The sequence below is a fragment of the Dromiciops gliroides genome, chromosome 5, assembly GCF_019393635.1.
Source record: "Dromiciops gliroides isolate mDroGli1 chromosome 5, mDroGli1.pri, whole genome shotgun sequence".
NCBI classification, from domain to species: Eukaryota; Metazoa; Chordata; class Mammalia; order Microbiotheria; family Microbiotheriidae; genus Dromiciops; species Dromiciops gliroides.
Window position 1 is genome coordinate 223,965,768 of NC_057865.1, and position 19,945 is coordinate 223,985,712.

At 38.1% G+C, this 19,945-nt stretch overlaps 1 protein-coding gene across 1 annotated transcript; it reads left to right on the forward strand.

The window, feature by feature from the left end:
- The first annotated feature begins 6,407 nt into the window (after positions 1-6,407).
- Positions 6,408-7,349, forward strand: LOC122728545 (olfactory receptor 6C2-like). Its single transcript, XM_043967256.1, has one exon. It carries the CDS (start codon positions 6,411-6,413, stop codon positions 7,347-7,349), a length of 939 nt encoding a protein of 312 aa, XP_043823191.1. The 5' UTR covers positions 6,408-6,410.
- The last annotated feature ends 12,596 nt before the right edge of the window (positions 7,350-19,945 follow it).

The following is a 19,945-nucleotide window of genomic DNA, read 5'->3' on the forward strand; positions in this document are numbered from 1 at the left end:
ATACACCAAGATAAACTCAAAATGGATTAATAATCTAACTCCAAGTAGTAGCGCAAGGTAGAACTTACCTTTCCTATCTATGGATATAGGGAGAATTCCTGATTAAACAAGAAATAGAGAGGATTAAGCAAGATAAAGTGGACAAATTACTATATAAATTAAAGCTTTTACCACCAATCCTAATGTAGTAAAAATTATGAAGGAAATAGACAGTGTCATGGGACTGGAAAGAAAATCTTTGTAATAGGTTTCTTGGATAAGGTCTCAAAAAGGAACTGATTCAAATTTATGAGTAAGAGTCATTTCCCAACATATCTGGTCAAACAAAATGAACAGGGAGTTTTCAAAGGAAAAAAAATTTAATCTATTGATAACCATATAAAAAAATGCTCTAAATCCCTGAAAACTCAAGAAATACAAATGAAAGGAATCAAAGAGGTTCCAAAATAACAAAATAAAAGAAAGAAAGAAAATGAGGAATCTTTGAGGACTGTGAGAAAACAAGGACATGAATGCACTACTGGTGAAATCGTGAATTGTTCCTAGGCATCCTGTGAAGCAGGATAGAATTATATTGTAAAAGTTACTAAATTGTGCATGCCCTTTGATCCAGCTGTACCACTACTATGTCTAATTCTCAAATAGATTCAAAAAAGAGGAAAAGGACTCACAGGGACAAATATGTTTATAACATCCCTTTTTGTAATAGCCAAAATTCAGAAATTAAGAATATCTTTCTATTGGGGAGTGGCTAATTAATTTTTGGCATATGAATTTAATGAAATATTATTTTCCATAAATATACTAAAATAGAATGTTTCCAAGGAAACTGGGAACACCTCTGAAACAGAAAGAAATGAACAGAAGCAGGGGAACAATTTACACAATGAAAACGACATTTTAGAAAAAAACAACTTTGTAAAACTCTGAAATTCTAATCAATGTAAGTGAAAATAATTAAGATGAAATGTACTGCTGAGCTTCTGAAAGAGAGGTGATAAATCAGAAAATCAGAAAACTTCACATATATATGTGTGTGTGTGTGTGTGTGTGTGTTTGTGTGTGTGTGTGCTTGAGTATATATGTGTATATATATGTGTGTGTGTGTGTGTGTGTGTGTGTGTGCATGTGTGTGTATGTATCTCAGAAAATGGGTTAATTGAGATGTCTTCCAAATATAGTTTGCCCTAGGGAATCCTCAATAGTTTCTCTTCAGAGCCAAGAATTCCTTAGACTACATGGGAAGGAACAATGACAAGCCAGACTTAATCACCTGACCTGGATGCTGAGCACCATGACAATGTGATGCTGTTATTACATCTTCAGGTCTCTGTGGGGACTGGCAGTAGAGATACCTATTTAAAGTCATTTTGCCAAGGTTAATTAGATAAGAGATTCATTAGTGACTTTTGAACTTGGGTCCCCGAGGGCTCTTTTGTTTGTGAACTCAATTAATCCCTATGTACCTATAGCAGATGAAGCAGACAAAACAAATATCCTCTGTCCTTACCATATAATTTGGAGGGAAACCTGTCCCCCTACCTAGATAAGTGAGACTTTCTGTCACAACAAAGGCAGGTCCTGAAATCACCTTCTATCAATCATGATCATATCTTCCTCTTCACTATGTAGAAAGTGTGAAAAATATTTCTCATTTTAAATTTGGAAGACGATTTTTAATTCAGTAAAATTCTAGAGATGATAAAAGAGAATTAGAATAATGCCCTTGAGAGTTCCAGGAACCTAGGAAAGCTCTGTCCATTACTCAGCCTACCTGCGAATATGAGATGCATTAGAGAAAACATGGCCAGAAGTGCATATACACCTCTCTTTTAAACCAGCACTGCTCAATTTTGACTTGTGCAAAGATAAGCCATGGTTACACTTGCCACTAAGGCATAAGCCTGGTTAGAAAAGTAAGTATAAAAATTATTTGCCTTGTCATTATTGTTCCTTTTGGTACCTGTGGTGGAATGGGTGTGCTACTTCCCCTTTACAAAAATCTGTTTAAAAGAAATTCAACAAGTACTATGAAGGTTCCAGAAAAAATCCAACATTGATATCTGAGATCTTCTTCTGAATTGCATAGCAATTTGATTGAAGAGAGGTCAGGGTTACGTACCTAGGTGAGTAACCCATGTAATTTCACAGGTCCAAGGAGCTTTCTCTTTTACTATATACTGCTCATTTCTTAAGCTTCCTCTACCCTAGTTATTCCTTTTGAATGAACAAGGCTCAATACTAAGAAGGAGAGTAACTCTAAGAGAGTTGATACATGAAGGCTATTTTTCAAGCCCTGGAAGTGTAAGTTATTTAAGAGATCCTTTACAGCAGAATACTGGCTAAAACTGGGGCTCTGAGAAAAGGACATAGTGTTGGGGGAAGAAGGAAAGGTAATACTTCTCAGAGAAAAAAGAATTGCTTAAGCTGGCATAGTGGGTCCTAGGTTTCAGAGGAAGGATTTTGTCAGGAAGAAAAAACTCAGAGACAAATTTATACTGCATGAAAATTCTGGCTCAAGCAGTCACTCTCTGTGGAATCTTTCCCACAAAACCTAAGTGAAAGAAATTGCTTCTCCAATAATCATGTATTTGGGAAACCAAGATCATTGTTCTATGCCTGTGCTGGCATTTGCAATACTGGACTCTGCACTGTGTGAACTGGGTATATATAATTCATTCCTCAAGATTCAGGAAGAATTCTCCTCAGGGGTCTTTGTGGGAAATATTTTTTACATCAACCAAGAAAATTCCATTCCACAACTAATTGGGTTCTCCTAAGAAAGCCTAATCCAGGGAAGCAAGGAGGAAAATTGAATGCAGATGGGAAACATTTTTGTGGCTGCTAAATAGAATTAACTAGTGATTAGTGAGAAACAATTGTGCCCAGATCCTGCTCAAAGCAAGGTAGATTACCTGCCCTTTAACCTAGGAATTATAGGCACAGAGTGAGCAGAAAGAGATGGCATCTACAAAGATAGAACATATCACTGGCAAAAGGTGACACTTGATCATGGTTACTTCTCATTGCAATGTTCCATTGTAATGGAGCAAATGAACTATTCCTGTCCGAAATGAAGTTAGAATATACAAGTATCCTGAAATAGAGGTGGAGCCCCATCAGGAACCTTGTCACAACACATAAGCTGCCACCTCTAAGTAGGGAAAGAGAGAATTTTTGGTTTCCCTCTCCAATATCCAGAGCCTTTGCAGAAATAACTCCCCCCCCACTCCATCCTCCCTGAACTCCAAAACTAAAGGCACAAAGATTTACACTTTCTCTGTAGCTACTGCTGTCTCTTAAAATGGCCTATATTACTGCACATAGAAGTAGTTAAACATATTTCATTTGGAGTTTTCTTGACAAAGAAAGTAGTTTGCCATTTCCTTTTCCAGCTCATTTTACAGATGAGGAAACTGAGGCAACCAGGGTTAAATGATTTGCCCAGGTTTGCACAGCCACTAAATGTCTGAGACTGGATGTGAACTCAGGAAGATGAATCTTCCTGACTCCAGGTCTGGCACTCTATCCATTGTGCCATGGAGGTGCGCCAGACCACACTTTTACCTTAAAATATAGGAAAAGGAACAGCATGGAAGAAATGATCAATTAAACAATACTCCCTACTCAAGTCAGTCTTCTATAGAAGATAGCAGTCTTCATCATGTACCTATAAGTGCACTGCCTCCACATCCATAAATTCAATTGCCACTTCCAAATAAGAATATATCACCTTCTAAAAGTTAAACTATTCTTTGTAAGGGGGCATCATCAACTATTAATGCCCTGCTGTGCACTCCTTCATTAGGTCTTCTGTTACTTCACTGGAGAAAGAGGTAGTTAAATAGGGACTCCAGTGTCAGGATGTAGCAGAGCTCCTAGGAAGGGGAAAAGGGGGGCAAGCATTAGGAGCCAGGGGGAGGCATTAGGTGCTAGTTTAGAGACTGAAATGAAGCTCCCTGGAAAAGCTAATGACATCCTTCTGTAATTTGAATTTCTCTTGAGCTAGATCTCCCCATCTGTACCTCGAAAGGTCTCACAGATAAAAAGACCAGAGGACTTCCAGGAAGTAGAGACAAGTACAGCTGGTAAACTAAGGTAAGAAAGAAGCATGCAGAAAAGCTGGTTCACAATCAAAATAATATGGCGTCTACAAATAGAAAGGAGGCAAAAAACATGTTGGGGCTGCAGGTTTGCAGTTGTAGGTGGAGATGAAGTTGCCTTAAAGTTGTCCAAAGAAGAGTAGTTTTCTTTATTCCCAATGCATGTTGGAACAAAGGTGGCAAGCAAACCACCTGGATGGTTGTGGAGGCCTTGTGGATTTCATTGGGAGTGGAGAGATGCCTCCTTAGCAAAGGCTTACTTAGAATGAATGGGCTTGGGGCAAATGGGCCTGTGCCAGTGGATGCCTCATCTAGGAGGGGTGTAGGGGGCACAGTTGTGCTCAATCCATGGTTGTGGGTGCCTCCTCTCTAGCAGATTGCTTCTTTCCTACACAATTACAGTAGCTCCATATCACTTTGCTCCTCCAGCAGCATGCTCCACAACTGCCCCTCCTTCTTGGGTCTATTGACATTGTCCACCTCTCCTAAGTACTAAACCACATTAATCTAATTCCCAGAGCAGGGGATGATCTAACTTTTTATTGGGGCATTTCCTGCTCCCTTCACACCACTCTTTCTAGTGGGGGTAAGACTGTCCCCTGCTCCATCACTGCCCTCTTCTATAAATTTGCACCAGACAACATAATGGCTCTGCTCCCAATATGGACTCAGAAGATTGATTTCCTCTGAGTGTGATTGTTAGTGTGGGACTGTAAGATAGTATCTTGGTGAAGTATTTTTTGAGAAAACTTGATCAGAAAGAGTAGAATGCAGTGCTCCTAGGTAATAGATATGGCAGCAATGAGCATGGATGCAGGATAGGACATGGCAGGCTTAATCAGGTGGAGGTGGGTTCAGGCAGAGATTACTAGCGGGCATCAGCTTTTAGCTACATGTCCCTAAAGGACATTGGGATGTGGAGAGAATGGTTGTTGGGGTTGGTGGGCACTAATGACTTCCATTAAGACTTCAAACTCAACATTTTTTGTTGCTCTAAGCAACAGCCCTAAATTCTCCGTCTATCACCTCCCCTCCCCTTAAGAATCTCAGCATTACCTTGGTTATAGAAGACAAGCCCTTGGCAGATAAGATGCCTGTGATGCTCTGTTCTGAGCTCTGTTACCCTAAGAGGAGATAGAGCCTGCTCAAAGAAAAGCCACAGGCACCTAGAACAATGTAAAGTATATGTGGATAGAAGCCTGAAATTATGATAGAGAACAGAGCCCAGAGGTGGTGTGAAGTTGAAGAGAAGATATTGGGCTTTCAGAGAAGATGCATTAATGCACAGGATTTCTCATGGAGCCAGTTAGTAATGTTCAAAGAGTTTATATTATACAAATACATAACATCAAGAAACACTTCCTCTTTTTAACCAACAGTTCACAAGATAAGAAGTGAAAATGAGCAATAATGGTTAAAAATACTATAAAACTTTATATAAAAGAAATTTTTAAAATAGCTCATTAAAACCCCTGAGATTGTACCTCATAAAGTTCATATATTAGCAAAGGTCAAAGATAGATGAAACTACACAACTTGGATGGAATCTGGAAAAACAAGCACACTAATATACTATTGCTAGAGGTGAGGTCTGGTCAAAATACACATAAAACAATTTGAAAATTTCTGAGAAAAGTGATTAAACCATTGGTAGTCTTTAAGCCATTGATCTCACCACTAAGTATATATCAATAGCATGTCAAAGACATAAAGAAGGACCACATATATACCAAAAGATTGGTGGTATTTTCTGTGGAAGCAACGAGCTGAATACAAAGTGAGTGCCTGACAGTTGGGGAATGGCTGAAAACTTATGTGAATATAAGTGTATTTGGCAAACACTATCACAGATGGTCGCTGTATTAATCTGCTCATTTTTTCCTAGGAATTCATAGAAAGAGGTGTATCTGGACATGGCTATGGGGGGAAACAAAAAATTAATAAAATCTTTTTAGAAAATATAATTCATAAGAAATGGGGTTAAGCAAGGAATTCAGAAAAGAAGGAAAGATAAATTAGGGACAAAAGTCTTTACAAAAATCCTATGCTCTGTAACTGTTACACAGTTCAAAGTCACTGAGGCTAATACAGATGTTGGCATGATTTTTTTAGACAATGAAAGAATAAAAGGTACAAGAGAGACTTTTCATCATTTATATCCAAATTATATTGCTAACTCATTTTATGATGGTTCCTCTCTCTCTCTCTCTCTCTCTCTCTCTCTCTCTCTCTCTCTCTCTCTCCCTCCCTCCCTTTCTCTTCCTATCCCCTCTCTCATACAGATGCTTTGAAAGACAGAGGATAGAAATGAAAAACCATACTGGGATAACATTATTCATTCTCCGGGGATTGACAGATGACCCAAAACTGCAGGTTCTAATTTTTATCTTTCTGTTTCTAACCTACATGCTGAGTGTAACTGGGAACTTGACCATCATCACCCTCACTTTGGTGGATCCCCACCTTAAAACCCCCATGTACTTTTTCCTGAGGAACTTTTCTTTCTTAGAATTGTCATTCACAACTGTCTGTATTCCCAGATTCCTGTACAACATGTCAACTGGGGACTACACTGTGACCTATAATGCATGTGTAACTCAATTATTTTTTGGTATTCTTCTTGGAGCCTCAGAATTTTTTCTCTTGGCTGCCATGTCTTATGACCGCTATGTAGCCATCTGCAAACCTTTGCACTATACCACCATCATGAACAACAGAGTCTGTAACCAGCTCCTCCTGGGTTGTTGGCTATCTGGGTTGCTGATCATCATTCCACCACTTGGTGTAGGTCTTGAGCTGGAATTCTGTGACTCTAATGTCCTTGACCATTTTGTCTGTGATGCATCACCAATGCTGGAGATCACATGCTCTGATACACAGTTTATAGAAAAAATGATTTTAGCCTCTGCTGTGTTGACACTCATCATCACCTTAGTGCTAGTGGTTCTATCTTATGCCTACATTGTTAGGACTATTCTGAGATTCCCCTCTGCCCAGCAAAGGAAAAAAGCCTTCTCCACTTGTAGCTCCCACATGATTGTTGTCTCCATGACTTATGGCACCTGCATCTTCATCTATATCAAACCTTCTGCAAAAGAAGGGGTGGCCTTGAATAAGGTTGTATCAGTGCTTGCAACTTCAGTAGCACCAGTAATGAATCCCTTTATTTACACCCTGAGGAATAAACAAGTGATACAAGCTTTTAGGGACACATTCAAAAGGATTGTATTAATTTTAAAGGTATAAGAGTAAACTTACCTTCAGTTATAATTAGTAAAAGAAAACATATTTATGCTTTAAACTCTTTGGTCTGGGTCCTATGACCCAATTTTATTTTCTTACTAGTGCCCCCTTACCCACAGACCCAAATCTCACAGCTCCTTTTCTTTCCTATTAAGAAATCCTCACTGATTGAGGCTTTTCCCTCCCCACTTCATCCTTCTTTCTAAGCATTTCACTTGCTTTCAATGACCATACTCACTAATTGATTTCTATAAAAACCAATAAATATTTATTTAGAATCAACTGTGTATAAGATGCTTATAATCAAAGAATTCTTTGGCCTCCTAATTAATAGTAAATATATATATATCTATTAAGTACCTATTAATACTAGGCATTGTGCTAAGCACAAAGATACTGATACAAAAAAAAGACAATCCCTGCCCCATGAGTTAGAGTTAATTGGGAAGACAACACCCAAAATAAAGCTTAAACATGGGATGGAGAGAAAAGGTACTCTGGATGACGGCATGGTGGAGAAGTTAGTTACATAAGTCCCAAATTAGTGCATTCAGGTGAGAAATGAGGGAAAGTTTGAGCTCCACTCAAAGTTTGAGTTCATTGCTCTATCCTCCAATCAGAGGCAGATGGGAGTGATGAGATGAACTAACAAGGTGGATGAGATCCTACAGGATGATTTTCTTCCCAATAATCATCTTCCTGAGGCATAGTAGAGATGTCAGTGACAGAATACTCAAAGTAGTGCAGCCAAGTGAGAAATCAGTTTGGCCTGATTACCCATGTTAGAAAACACAAAAGGCCAAATACTGAGACCTCTTTCCTGAATACTTAAATTAGCCATATATAAATTGTTATATAGGGCTTTGGGCTTAAACCCTTGGAAGGTAAAAGCCAATGCAGAAAAATAAAACACATCTTTAAGAATGAAAGTCTGGATGGTGCCCTGAAATAAGAAATCAGAAATTATTACCTTCTACCTCTCTGTTTTTCCCTCAGCTGCAACCTATAGATTTTCTCCCTCCTTCAAAAATAACTTTTCCTTAAATTACAGACCAACTCATTCCTAGCAGAGTATTTTATTGATTTTAAGAGATGAATTATTAGTCATATGCCAAAAAAGTAAAGTTGAGTAATGGCCATAGGAGAACTTTGTTAGTAACTTTCACATACACACACACACACACACACACACACACACACACACACACACACACACACAGACTTTTTGCATCTGGCAGCATATAAAGGGGGGAAGCCTTTTTTTCCTATTATACTTTAGTCTTTCCTTAACTTCATTAATTAAAAACATTATTATTATTAATGATACTTATTCACATATATTGTTTCCTCTAATCAGACTGTTGGCTATATTAACAAGTATTTTCTAACTTTTAAGTCCCTGACTGTTTTTTCATCCCTCTAAGACAATGGCTTGAAGAGAAAGTTGACTATATTCCTGGAATTACATATATGCAATATTTTGAGGCATTACTATAGCCTACAGAGTGGACTGTAGACTGGTTGTTCCATTAAAATAGCTAAATATTTTATTTTTACTTTCCTTTCCATTCTAGTTCATTAAATTCCTTTGTATTGAACTAATTGCATCATTTGGCTGACTAATAAAGGCAAACACATTGGTAGGGGCTCATAAGTTATGATGAATGATGTCTTTGTGTGAAGGTTCACCCACGGGAGGTTCCCCTCTCACTCAAAAAATTAATCCCAAGACTGGGCTACAAGATGTTTAAGGTTCTCTCTTGGTTTCCATCCACTCAATACCTTAATTCCCTGCCTTCCAACAATATATTTAGTTTTATTATTCAACCACAGAACACACTTCAAACATGATTAGATGCATTTAACCTGTATCAGATTACTTACTGTCTTAGGGAGGGGGGAAGGGAAAGAGAAAAATTTGGAATTCAAAATCTTATAAAAAGGAATGTTGAAAACTGTTTTTGCATGTAATTGGAAAAAAATAAAATACTATTAAGTTAAAAAAATAGCTTTTGCCAGATATGTTGTCTCCCTCATATGTATCATCTCTACTGAATGAATGCATTACTAACACTGGTTGCATTGCTTCTGACAAAGCCTAAACTTTCATTAAATACATAAGTAATTCTGGATTATTCTCTATGGAATCTGCGTCACTGTTGGGCAAAGCTCCACAGCCATGTCATTTTAGGGCTTCTTTCTCATTCCAGGTTCTAGTTTCACCTAGACTCCTTAGCTATTGTTTTATCATCTTTATGAGAAGGTTGAACTTTGCCATGCCCTCTTAGTCCACAGGTTGATTTGATTTCATTGTGTTCTCTGGTGTTTCCTAACTCTTTTAAAATTTTTTGTTCTTGAGTTGTTTCAGTCATATCTGGCTTTGTAAACTCATTTGGGGTTTTTTTTTGGCAAAGATACTAGAGTGGTTTGCCATTTTGTTCTCCAGCTCATTTTACAAATGAGGAAACTGAGCCAAACAGGGTGAAGAGACTTGTCTAGAATCACATAGCTAGCACATCTAAAGCTAATTTTAATCTCAGAAAAATGAGTCTTCCTCCCCCCCCCCATTTTACAAATATAGCACTCTTTAAAGCTCTAGGCCAAAGTTTCTTAAACTGTGGGTTGCAACTCCATATGGGGGTCACATAACTGAATGTGGGGGTTGCAAAATATTTAGCAGTAAATATTTTATTTGTATATCTATTTCATTTGCATATATATCCAGGGTTGTATAAAAATTTCTCTGTCAGAAAGAGGTCATGAGGGGCCAGCTAGGTGATGCAGTGGATAAAGCACTGGCCCTGGATTCAAGAAGACCTGAGTTCAAATCCAGCCTCAGACACTTGACACTTACTAGCTGTGTGACCCTGGGCCTTAACCCTCATGGCCCTGCAAAAAATAGGATAGGGGTTCATGAGTTGAAAAAGTTTATGAAGCCCTGTTCTAGGTCATGGATCAGAAAAAGTCCTTCCTAGATGGAGGAAAATCATTCCCAGCTTTTCACTTTTGCTAATTTCTTTTTTTTTTCCATTTCCTTCTTTTTCTCAATGATTAGATAACCTTAATTTCACCCCACCAAAAATGCATAGGATGGAAAGGGATCAGGGGAGGCCACAAACAGATACTAAAAGATACAAATAATCCATTAACTCTTCCCAGAAAGGAACTGTACTTGATATTTTGGTGGATTCCAAAGGGCTTTCCAAAGGATCCTTACACAATCCCACCCAAACTCATCATGTTACCCTATAATTTTAGATTTCTCCCATAAGGCTTTTGGAGTGTATGCACAAGCATTCTTCTAGACCCTGCCCTGACTGCATAACTCATTATCTTTGCTTATCAAATAAGACATTTCATAGGAACTAAGTGTGCAATTCTCTTTTTCCAAAGAGCAGGATACATCAGGAAATGTCCTCCATGGCCATGAATTTACCTTTTTAGACCAAGGGAGTAAAGTTAGTCTTCCTCTTCCATGTCCTTCTACCAGAAATCTCAGTGCCCTGATTGTTGCCATCTCTTAGGCTGGACTTATTTTTTCTAAGGTTGCTTACAAACATAGTAAAATAATTATGTCTCTGCCTCAAGGTAGGCCTTTCCAGTTTGTAAGAGAAGAGACTATTCCCATTTAGGTATCTCCCTTTTAGAATACAGTACTACCCCATGCTTTACATTGGTCTGACTTCTGAACAGGACAAGGTAAAGGAACATTATAACAATAAAAATAATCCTTAGACCTCCAGAGGAAGAGTGAAGAGTCCGGAACACATTCTATATTTCCTCACTAAGAGGGCTCTCATAGCTCTGGACTCAGGGTATACTTAGGCAGTTTCAGACCTGGTGACAGCATAGTCCCAAATAGTGCAGTCATATTCTCTTTTTTCATTCTCTTACTAGATTCCTAGGGAAAAGAACAAAGTTTAGGTTTAGCTCTTGTCTACAATCTCCAAAAAAAGGCACATAGAAAGACAGTCAGTATACTACATGTATGCATGTAAATATAGTATTGTGTATGTATATATGTATAGGATAGGATAGGGTACCTATACATAAGACTCACAAGCACACAGTGACAAAAAAATACTTATACACAAAACAGTGACTAATAACTACTAGTATAAGGCATACTGAGCCTTAAAATATCAAAACAAAAATCATTTTGAAGGACTATTGAATTTCATCTTTACTTTGTATCTGTACTATTCAAATAATTCATTCTCAGTCTCCATTTGGGGTTGGGGAGGGAAGCAAGCCAATACCTAGTTGGTTCATCTTCTTTAGTCTTGTCCAATAAATGCTCTTTCAAAGTGAAGCCAGCACTAGCTGAGGACAGAAAGCTAGAGAGTGGAGCCATTTCTTTTAAGGTCCTTGAGAAAGATCCTACCCCCTGAGCAAGTGGTCAAATACCTTGATTAAAACAACTCTTTCCATTATCACCAGACCCAGGGTCCCATAAGAGAATTGTTTATGATCTCAAAGGGACCCAGTCCTTCTTCAGTGAGCTAGCAAGCATGAACCCCTAAAAGTATCCAGAGCAGCTGAATGAATGCTCCATGACATAAATTCCAGTTCACTACTGAAGTCCAAAAGTGATCTGGCTTTTTATTTCTTTTGGTAGTGGTTGGCATGTTCTTTTCAGAATCAGGCTTTTACATACAGAAAGAGAATCTTTGATCCAACTATCATGCTCTAAAGAGGAAGATAGCTTATATTGGAGAACCTTTAGGAAACAGGCACAGAAATGCACCATTGGTAGAGGTATAAATTACTCCAATCATGCTTGAAAGCAATTTGGAAGTATGTCCCAAAAGTAATTAAATTGATCAATACCACTACTATACACATATCCCCAAAGAGATCAAAGAAAGAGGGAAAGGAGCCACAGCTACCAAAATATTCTAGTACTCTTCTGGCAGCAAAATACCATGAAAACCAAGGGAGCTCCTGTCTATTAGAAGATGGCTAAACAAATTATGGTTATATTGATATGATGCCATATTATTATGACATAAGAAAGAAGGAAATTAATAGTTTCAGAGAAAACTATATAGAACTCTGTGAACTGATGCAAAGTGAAGTGAGCAGATCTAGAGCAATATATAGGAAAACAATATTATATAACAATTCAGCTTTCGAAGACTTTCAAATTCCTGCCAATGCAATAACAAACCACAATTCCAGAGCATTTAATATGAAGCTTGCTAACTACCTCCTAAAAGAGAAGTGATGGGAACATATACTTTTGAACATGGTCAATATGTGAATTTGCTTTGCTTTAATATCAATGCTTGCATTTATTAGACATCACTGAATTGTATGAAAATTTGGCCTAAGATATCAAAAATCCAGTGCAATGACAGAAATTAAACTTATTAGGATGTGGAAGTAGTAAAAATCCTGAGGACAATAAGACATACAATTCTTGAAGCAGACTAAACATTTGGGAATTTGTGGTACTTCCAGGGACATCATTATCTACTAGACTTTTCTGTCTCTGCCTCCCCAACATTCCTGAGCAATGTATGATCCCATAGTCCTTCCAAGAGATATCCTTATCTGTAAAAGACATAAGAGTTGTTCTGCACAACTGCATGGCAATAAATCTGCAAATCTAAGTGAAATGGATGAATAATTACAAAGGTATAAATTGCCTGGATTAAAAAAGAGGAAACAAAATACTTGAGCAACCCCATTTTAGAAAAAGAAATTGAAGAAGCCCTCAATGAACTCTCTAAGAAAAAAATTTCTAGGGCCAGATGGGTTTACAAGTGAATTCTACCAAACCTTTAAAGAACAATTAATGCCAACACTATTTAAAATATTTGGGGAAATAGGTAAAGAAGAAGTTATCCCAAACTCCTTTTATAATATAAATATGGTGTTTGATATCTAAACCAGGAAGAGCCAAAACAGAGAAAGAAAATTATAGAACAATTTCCCTAATGAATATTGATGCAAAAATTCTAAATACAATATTAGCAGAGATTACAGCAATTTATCTCCAGGATAATACACTATGAGCAAGTACAATTTATAGTAGGAATGCAGGGTAGGTTTAATATTATGAAAACTATCAGTATAATCAACCAAATTTATAAATAAAACTAACTGAAATCATATGATTATCTCAATAAAGGCAGAGAAAGCTTTTGACAAAGTATAGCACCAATTCCTATTTTAGAAAAACAAACACTAGAAATCATAGGAATAAGTAAAGCTTTCCTTAAGATGATAAGCAGTATCGGGGCGGCTAGATGGCGCAGTGGATAGAGCACCGGCCCTGGAGTCAGGAGGACCTGAGTTCAAATCCGGCCTCAGACACTTAACACTTACTAACTGTGTGACCCTGGGGAAGTCACTTAACCCCAATTGCCTCAATAAAAAAAAAAAAAAAAAAAAAAGATGATAAGCAGTATCTATGTAAAACCATGAGCAAGCATTTCCTCTAATGAGGATAATTTAGAAATGTTCCCAATAAGATTAGGGATAAAATAAGAATGCCCATTATCACCACTATTATACAGTATGGTAATAGAAATGCTAGCTTTAGCAATAAGAGAAGAAAAAGAAAATGAAGGAATTAGAATAAGCAAGGAGGTAACAAAAGTATCACTCTTTGCAGGTGATATGATGGTATACTTAGAGAATCCTAAAGAATCAACTAAAAACCTACTGGAAACAACAACTTTAGCAAAATTTCAGGATAAAAAAATAAACCCACATAAATCATCAGCATTTCCTTATATTACCATTAAAGCCTGGCAGCAAGAGATAGAAAGAGAAATTCCATTCAAAACTGTAGATGATATAAAATATTTGGGCATCTTCATACCAAGACAAACCCAGAAATTATATGAACAAAATTACAAAATATTTTCATGCAAAGAAAGTCAGATCCAAACAATTAGAAAAATTACTATTGCTCATGGGTAGGCTGAGCTAATATAATAAAAATCACAGTTCTACATAAATAAATTTACTTATTCAGTGCCAAACAATTAAATTTCCCCCAAAAAATTATTTTATAAAGCTAGAAAAAATAACAACAAAATGTGTGTAGAAAAATAAAAGATCAAGAATATCAAGGGAATTCATTTTAAAATGCAAAGGAATGGTGCATAGTGATACTATATCTAAAACTATATTATAAAGAAGCAAGCAGCTGGAGCACAGCCAAGATGGTGGAGGAAAGAAAGTAACTTCCCTGACTTCTCCCCAAAACCCCTCCAGGCCACTGGAACACTCAAAAGGGACTTTGAAGAAAAAGTAGGAGAGCAGCAAAACTCACAGAAGAATGTGCTGAAATCATCTTCTAACCAAGAACAGCTTGGAAGGTCAGAAGGAGGGAGCTGCTGTGCTGATACAGGAGTCAAGCCCAAACCCACAGTCACCTTGACACAGATCCAGTCCCAGGAAGGCCTCAACAGAGAAGGAGACCCCCAGAGCCTCTGAATCAGCTGAAGTGCCAGTGTCATCTGGAACTAAGCTCACAGTCTGGTGAGAGGGCTGAACCCTCTGCAAGGGAGAGAATACAGGGGTCTATGCTGGTGCTAAGGCAGAACTTGGATTTTTCAGCCCTGCTAAGAACCAGGAGGTAGGCTTGAGTAGCAGTGGCTCAGGTGGTGGAGAGGCACAGGCTCGTGGGAGCTAACAACCACAACACACAAAGCTGGTTGATTAGCAAGTTGGTCTGGGGTCATCTATGGACCAGGGAACAGTCCAGGTGAGTGAAGAACCTGATCTTCCTTAAATCATACCACCTGGGACTTCTTAAGCTTGGGATATTGCAGCCTGAAAAGAGTGCCCCACTTTAAGGAGCTAAAAGTCAAGTAAAAGAAAGGCAAGATGAGCAGAGAGAGAAAGGTGAGGAACATAGAAAGTTTCTTCAGTAACAAGGAAGACCAAGGGACATCCTCACAGGAAGATGTCAACATCAGGGCCCCTTTATCTAAAGCTTCCAAGAAAAATATGAATTGGTCTCAGGCCATAGAGGTGCTCAAAAAGGACTTTGAAGATAAAGTTAGAGAGGTAAAGGAAAAAATGGAAAGAGAAATGAGGGTGATGCAGGAAAGACATGAGAAAAAAGTTAACAGCTTGAAAAGCCAAATGGAAAAGCTCTCTGATGAAAATAATTGCCTAAGAATTAGGATTGAACAAATGGAACCCAGTGACTTTATGAGAAACCAAGAAAAAATAAAGCAAATCCAAATGAATTTTTAAAAATAGAGGTCAATGTGAAATATATTCTGGGAAAAACTGCTGACCTGGAAAATAGGTCCAGGAGAGAGAATTTGAAAATTATTGGTCTGCCTGAAAACCATGATCAAGGCAAGAGCTTAGACATCATCTTCCAAGATATTCTCCAGGAAAATTGCACTGAAATTCTAGAAGAAGATGCTGAAATATAAATTAAAAGAATCCACCAATCACCTCCAGAAAGAGATCCCAAAAGGAAAACTCCTAGGAATATTATAGCCAAATTCCAGAACTCTCAGGTCAAAGAGAAAATACGGCAAGCTGCCAAAAAGAAAGAATTCAAGTACTGTGGAGCCCCAATCAGGATAGCACAAGATCTAGCAGCTTCTACATTAAAGGACCAGAGGGCATGGGATATGATAATCCAGAGGGCAAAGGAATTGGGATTATAACCAGGAATCACCTACCCAGCAAAATTCATCATAACCTTTCATAGGAAAATATGAGACTTCAGTGAAAAAGAAGACTTTCAGATATTTGTGATGAAAAGACCTGAACTGAATGGCAAATTTGACTTTCAAATGCAAGACCCTAGAGAACTATAAAAAAATGGAGCTGGGGGACATACCTAGGGTCATATAGTGGGTTACTGTCTTGCTTCTGAAGCCAGGTTTTTGCTGGCATTCCCCCAGGTCCAGGGGTGAAGCTTTGTCCACTGTATCACCTAGCTGCCCCATGATGACATCTTTAGGGTTAAATTGAGGGGTGAGGGGAATGCACTGGGAGAGAGGGAAGGTCAGAAGTGAAATCCTACATGAAAGAAACAGGAAAAGGCTTATGGAGGGGGGGAAGAGATGGGAGAGGAGCAGGGCAGTAAAGGAACTTAACACTCATCAGAAAAGGCTCAAAGACCTTAAACTCATCAGAGCTGCCTCAAGGAGGGACTAACACACACACCCAACTGGGTGGAGTAATCTATTTAATATGGGCAGTAAATGAGCCTTACACTCATCAGAATTGGCTCAAAGACCTCAATCTCATTAGAATTGGCTCAAGGAGGGAGTAATGTACTCACTCAATTGGGTGGAGTAATCTCTCTAACCCTGCAGGAAAATAGGAAGGGAAGTAGATAAAGAGAGAGGGGCAAAAGAAGGAAGGGCAGAGTGGGGGAGGGGACAGATAGAGCAAATCCCTTTTGAAGAGTGATAGGATGAAAGAAGATGGATAATAGAATAAATATCATGGGGAAGGAAATAGGATGGAAGGGAAATAGTCAACAATAGTAATCATGAAAAAGAGAAAAGGGGTAAAAATTGTACAAAAAATATTTATACCAACTCTTTGTGCTGGCTAAGAATCAAGAATCAAGGGAATGTCCATCAATTGAGGAATGACAGAAGCTGTGGTATATGATTGTGGTGGAATTGTCCTGTGCTATAGGAAATGACAAGCAGGACGATCCCCAAAAAACCTGGAAAGACTCATGAACTGATATATAATTAAGTGAGCAGAGCTGGGAGGATATTGTGCATAGTGACAGCAGTATTGTTCAATGAGCAATTGTGAATGACTTTACTCTCAGCAATGCAATGATCCAAGATAATCCCAAGGGACTAATGATGAACTTTACTATCCACCCCCATAGAAAGAACTGATAAAAAGAACACTTGTGGGTTGTACATATATAACCTGGTTGCGATCTTATGGAGGGAGGAAGAAAGGGAGGGAGGGAGTAAAATTTGGAACTCTAAATCTTATGAAAGTGAATGTTGAGAACTACCCTTACATGTAACTGGAAAAAATAAAATAAATGTTTGTTGCTTAAAAAAAAAAATTGAGCTCAGTAGACATAAAGTAGAAGATCAGGAAATTAAGTCATCACCAGAATGGAGAACAGGTGACTGAAGGCTAATAATAATAGTAATACTAATAATTATTATAACTGGCATTTGTACAGTGGTTTAAGGTTTGCAAATGCTTTACATCCACTATCTCATTTGAGCCTGAGAACACCCCAGTGTAACAGCATGCCAAATTATATGGAGTGCTGGGGTTAGAGGACTTGGGTTTGAATCTTTTTTCTGATGTCATGTGCTTAACTTCTCTGAGACTCAGTCCTGCTCTATAAAATAGAAGTTATAGTCATAGGGTTATTGATAGGAAAGAGGTTTGTAAACATTAAAGTTCTATGCTCATGTGAGTTATTTTGGTTCTCCTAGTGAAAATGTGAAAAGACACATGTAGGGAAGCCAAGCTGAGAGCTACAAAATGATTGAGAAGAATGAGAGAGACTGAGACCACAAAGAAGAAATGTAAGCATTCCAGATGTCTACTATGATGGGGGTATAGGAGGCAGCAAGAGATTTTCCATGCTGGCAGGGCTATCATTATATCCACAGAAGACTTTAATGGTCCTCTTTGAGAATAAAGGACAAACAACAACAGAGGACTTTAACATGTAAACTTTAAAGTGTGCAAAAACTTTCCTCAAATCAATCTTATAAGCTGCCACATGCTTCAGGGAGCAGGCACATGCAAGATCCATTTCCTTCCAGGAGTCAGACATCCATCATGCTAGTCAGGTTCACTGGCCACCTTTCTTTCACCTCCAGAAGCACTGTATGCCAGAGAAAATTCCAGCTGCTGGACTCTGAAACCTCAGAAGCATAAAGGAAAGGAACAAAGTAGGACATGCATGTGTGTGCACGTGTATATGTGTGTGTTTGTGCTTGAGGAAAAAATACACTTATAAATACAGATTTTAAAAAAAGAAAAAAAAGAGAAAGTAGGAGAAATAGAAGGAAGATTTAGAGAAATAGAGGAAAGAATGGAAAGAGAAATGAGTGATGCAGGAGAGTCATGAGAGAAAAGTCAACATCTTGAAAAGCCAAATAGAAAAGGAGATACAAAAGCTCTCAGAAGAAAATAACTGCCTAAGAATTAGGATTGAACAAATGGAAGCTAGTGACTTTATGAGAAACCAAGATACAGTTAAGCAAATCCAAATGAATAAAAAAATAGAGGGCAATATGAAATATCTCCTTGGAGGGCAGCTAGGTGGGATGATGGATAAAACACTGGCCCTGGATTCAGGAGGACCTGAATTCAAATCTGGCTTCAGATACTTGACACTTACCAGCTGTGTGACCCTGGGCAAATCACTTAACCCTCATTGCCCCACAAAAAAAAACAAACAAACAACAACAACAAAAAATCTCCTTGGAAAAACAGCTAACCTGGAAAATAGATCCAGGAGAGATAATTTGAAAATCATTGGACTACCTGAAAATCATGATCAAAATAAGAGTTTAGAAATCATCTTCTGAGAAAATGTCAGGGGAAATTGGCCTGATATTCTAGAAGCAGAATGGTAAAATTGAAATTGAAAGAATCCACCAATCACCTGCTGAAAGAGACCCCAAAAGGAAAACCTATAGGAATATTATAGCCAAATTCCAGAGCTCCCAGGTCAAGGAGAAAATATTACAAGCTGCTAGAAAGAAACAATTCAAATACTCTGGAGTTACAACAAGGATAAAACAAGATCTAGCGGCATCTACATTAAATAACCAGAGGTCATGGAATATGATATTCTGGAGAGCAAAGGAACTGGGACTATAGCCAAGAATCAAGTACCCAGCAAAACTGATTATAATCTTTCAGGTGGAAAAATGGGACTTAAATGAAAAAGAGGACTTTCTGGCATTTGTTTTGAAAAGACCTGAATTGAAGAGAAAATTTGACTTTCAAATATAAGACCCTAGAGAAGCATAAAAAGGTAAACAAGAAAAATAAATCATGAGGGATATTAGAAGATCAAACTGTTTACATTCCTACATGGGATGACAGTACTTCTAACTCATAAGAATTTTTCAGCATTAGGGCAGCTGAAAGGAATACACTTAGACAGAGGACACGGGTGTGAATTGGATATGAAGGGATGATATCTAAAAAGCATTTTTTTTTGTTTATTCTTGTTTTTTGTGTGGCAGGCAAGGTGAGGTGGCTTATGTCTTGGGCCAGATTTGGGCTAGGGGCCTCCTGGGTACAGGAATAGTGCTTTTTCCAATGTGCAACCTAGCTAAGTCATGGTGACATCTTTAAAACAAAGTTAAGGAGTAAGAGGAATGCAATGGAAGAAAGGGAAAGGGAGAGATAGACTAGGGAAAAGTAGCTCACATAAAAAAAAACAAGAAAAAGCTTATGAAGTGGAGGGGAAGTTGGGAAAGGAGTGGGGGAGTGAGTGAACCTTAGTATCATCAGAATTGGCTCAAAGATGGAATAACATAAATACTCAAGTGGTAATAGGAATATATTTTGCCCTGAGTGAAAGCAGGAGGGGAAGGAGATGGGGCAGGGAATGGAAGGAGAGAAGGGCAGATTGAGGGAGGGAGCAGTAAAAA

What these genes read in the sequence shown, in the direction of transcription:
- LOC122728545 (XM_043967256.1), top strand. Translation starts at nt 6,411, where the DNA reads ATGAAAAACCATACTGGGATAACATTATTCATTCTCCGGGGATTGACA.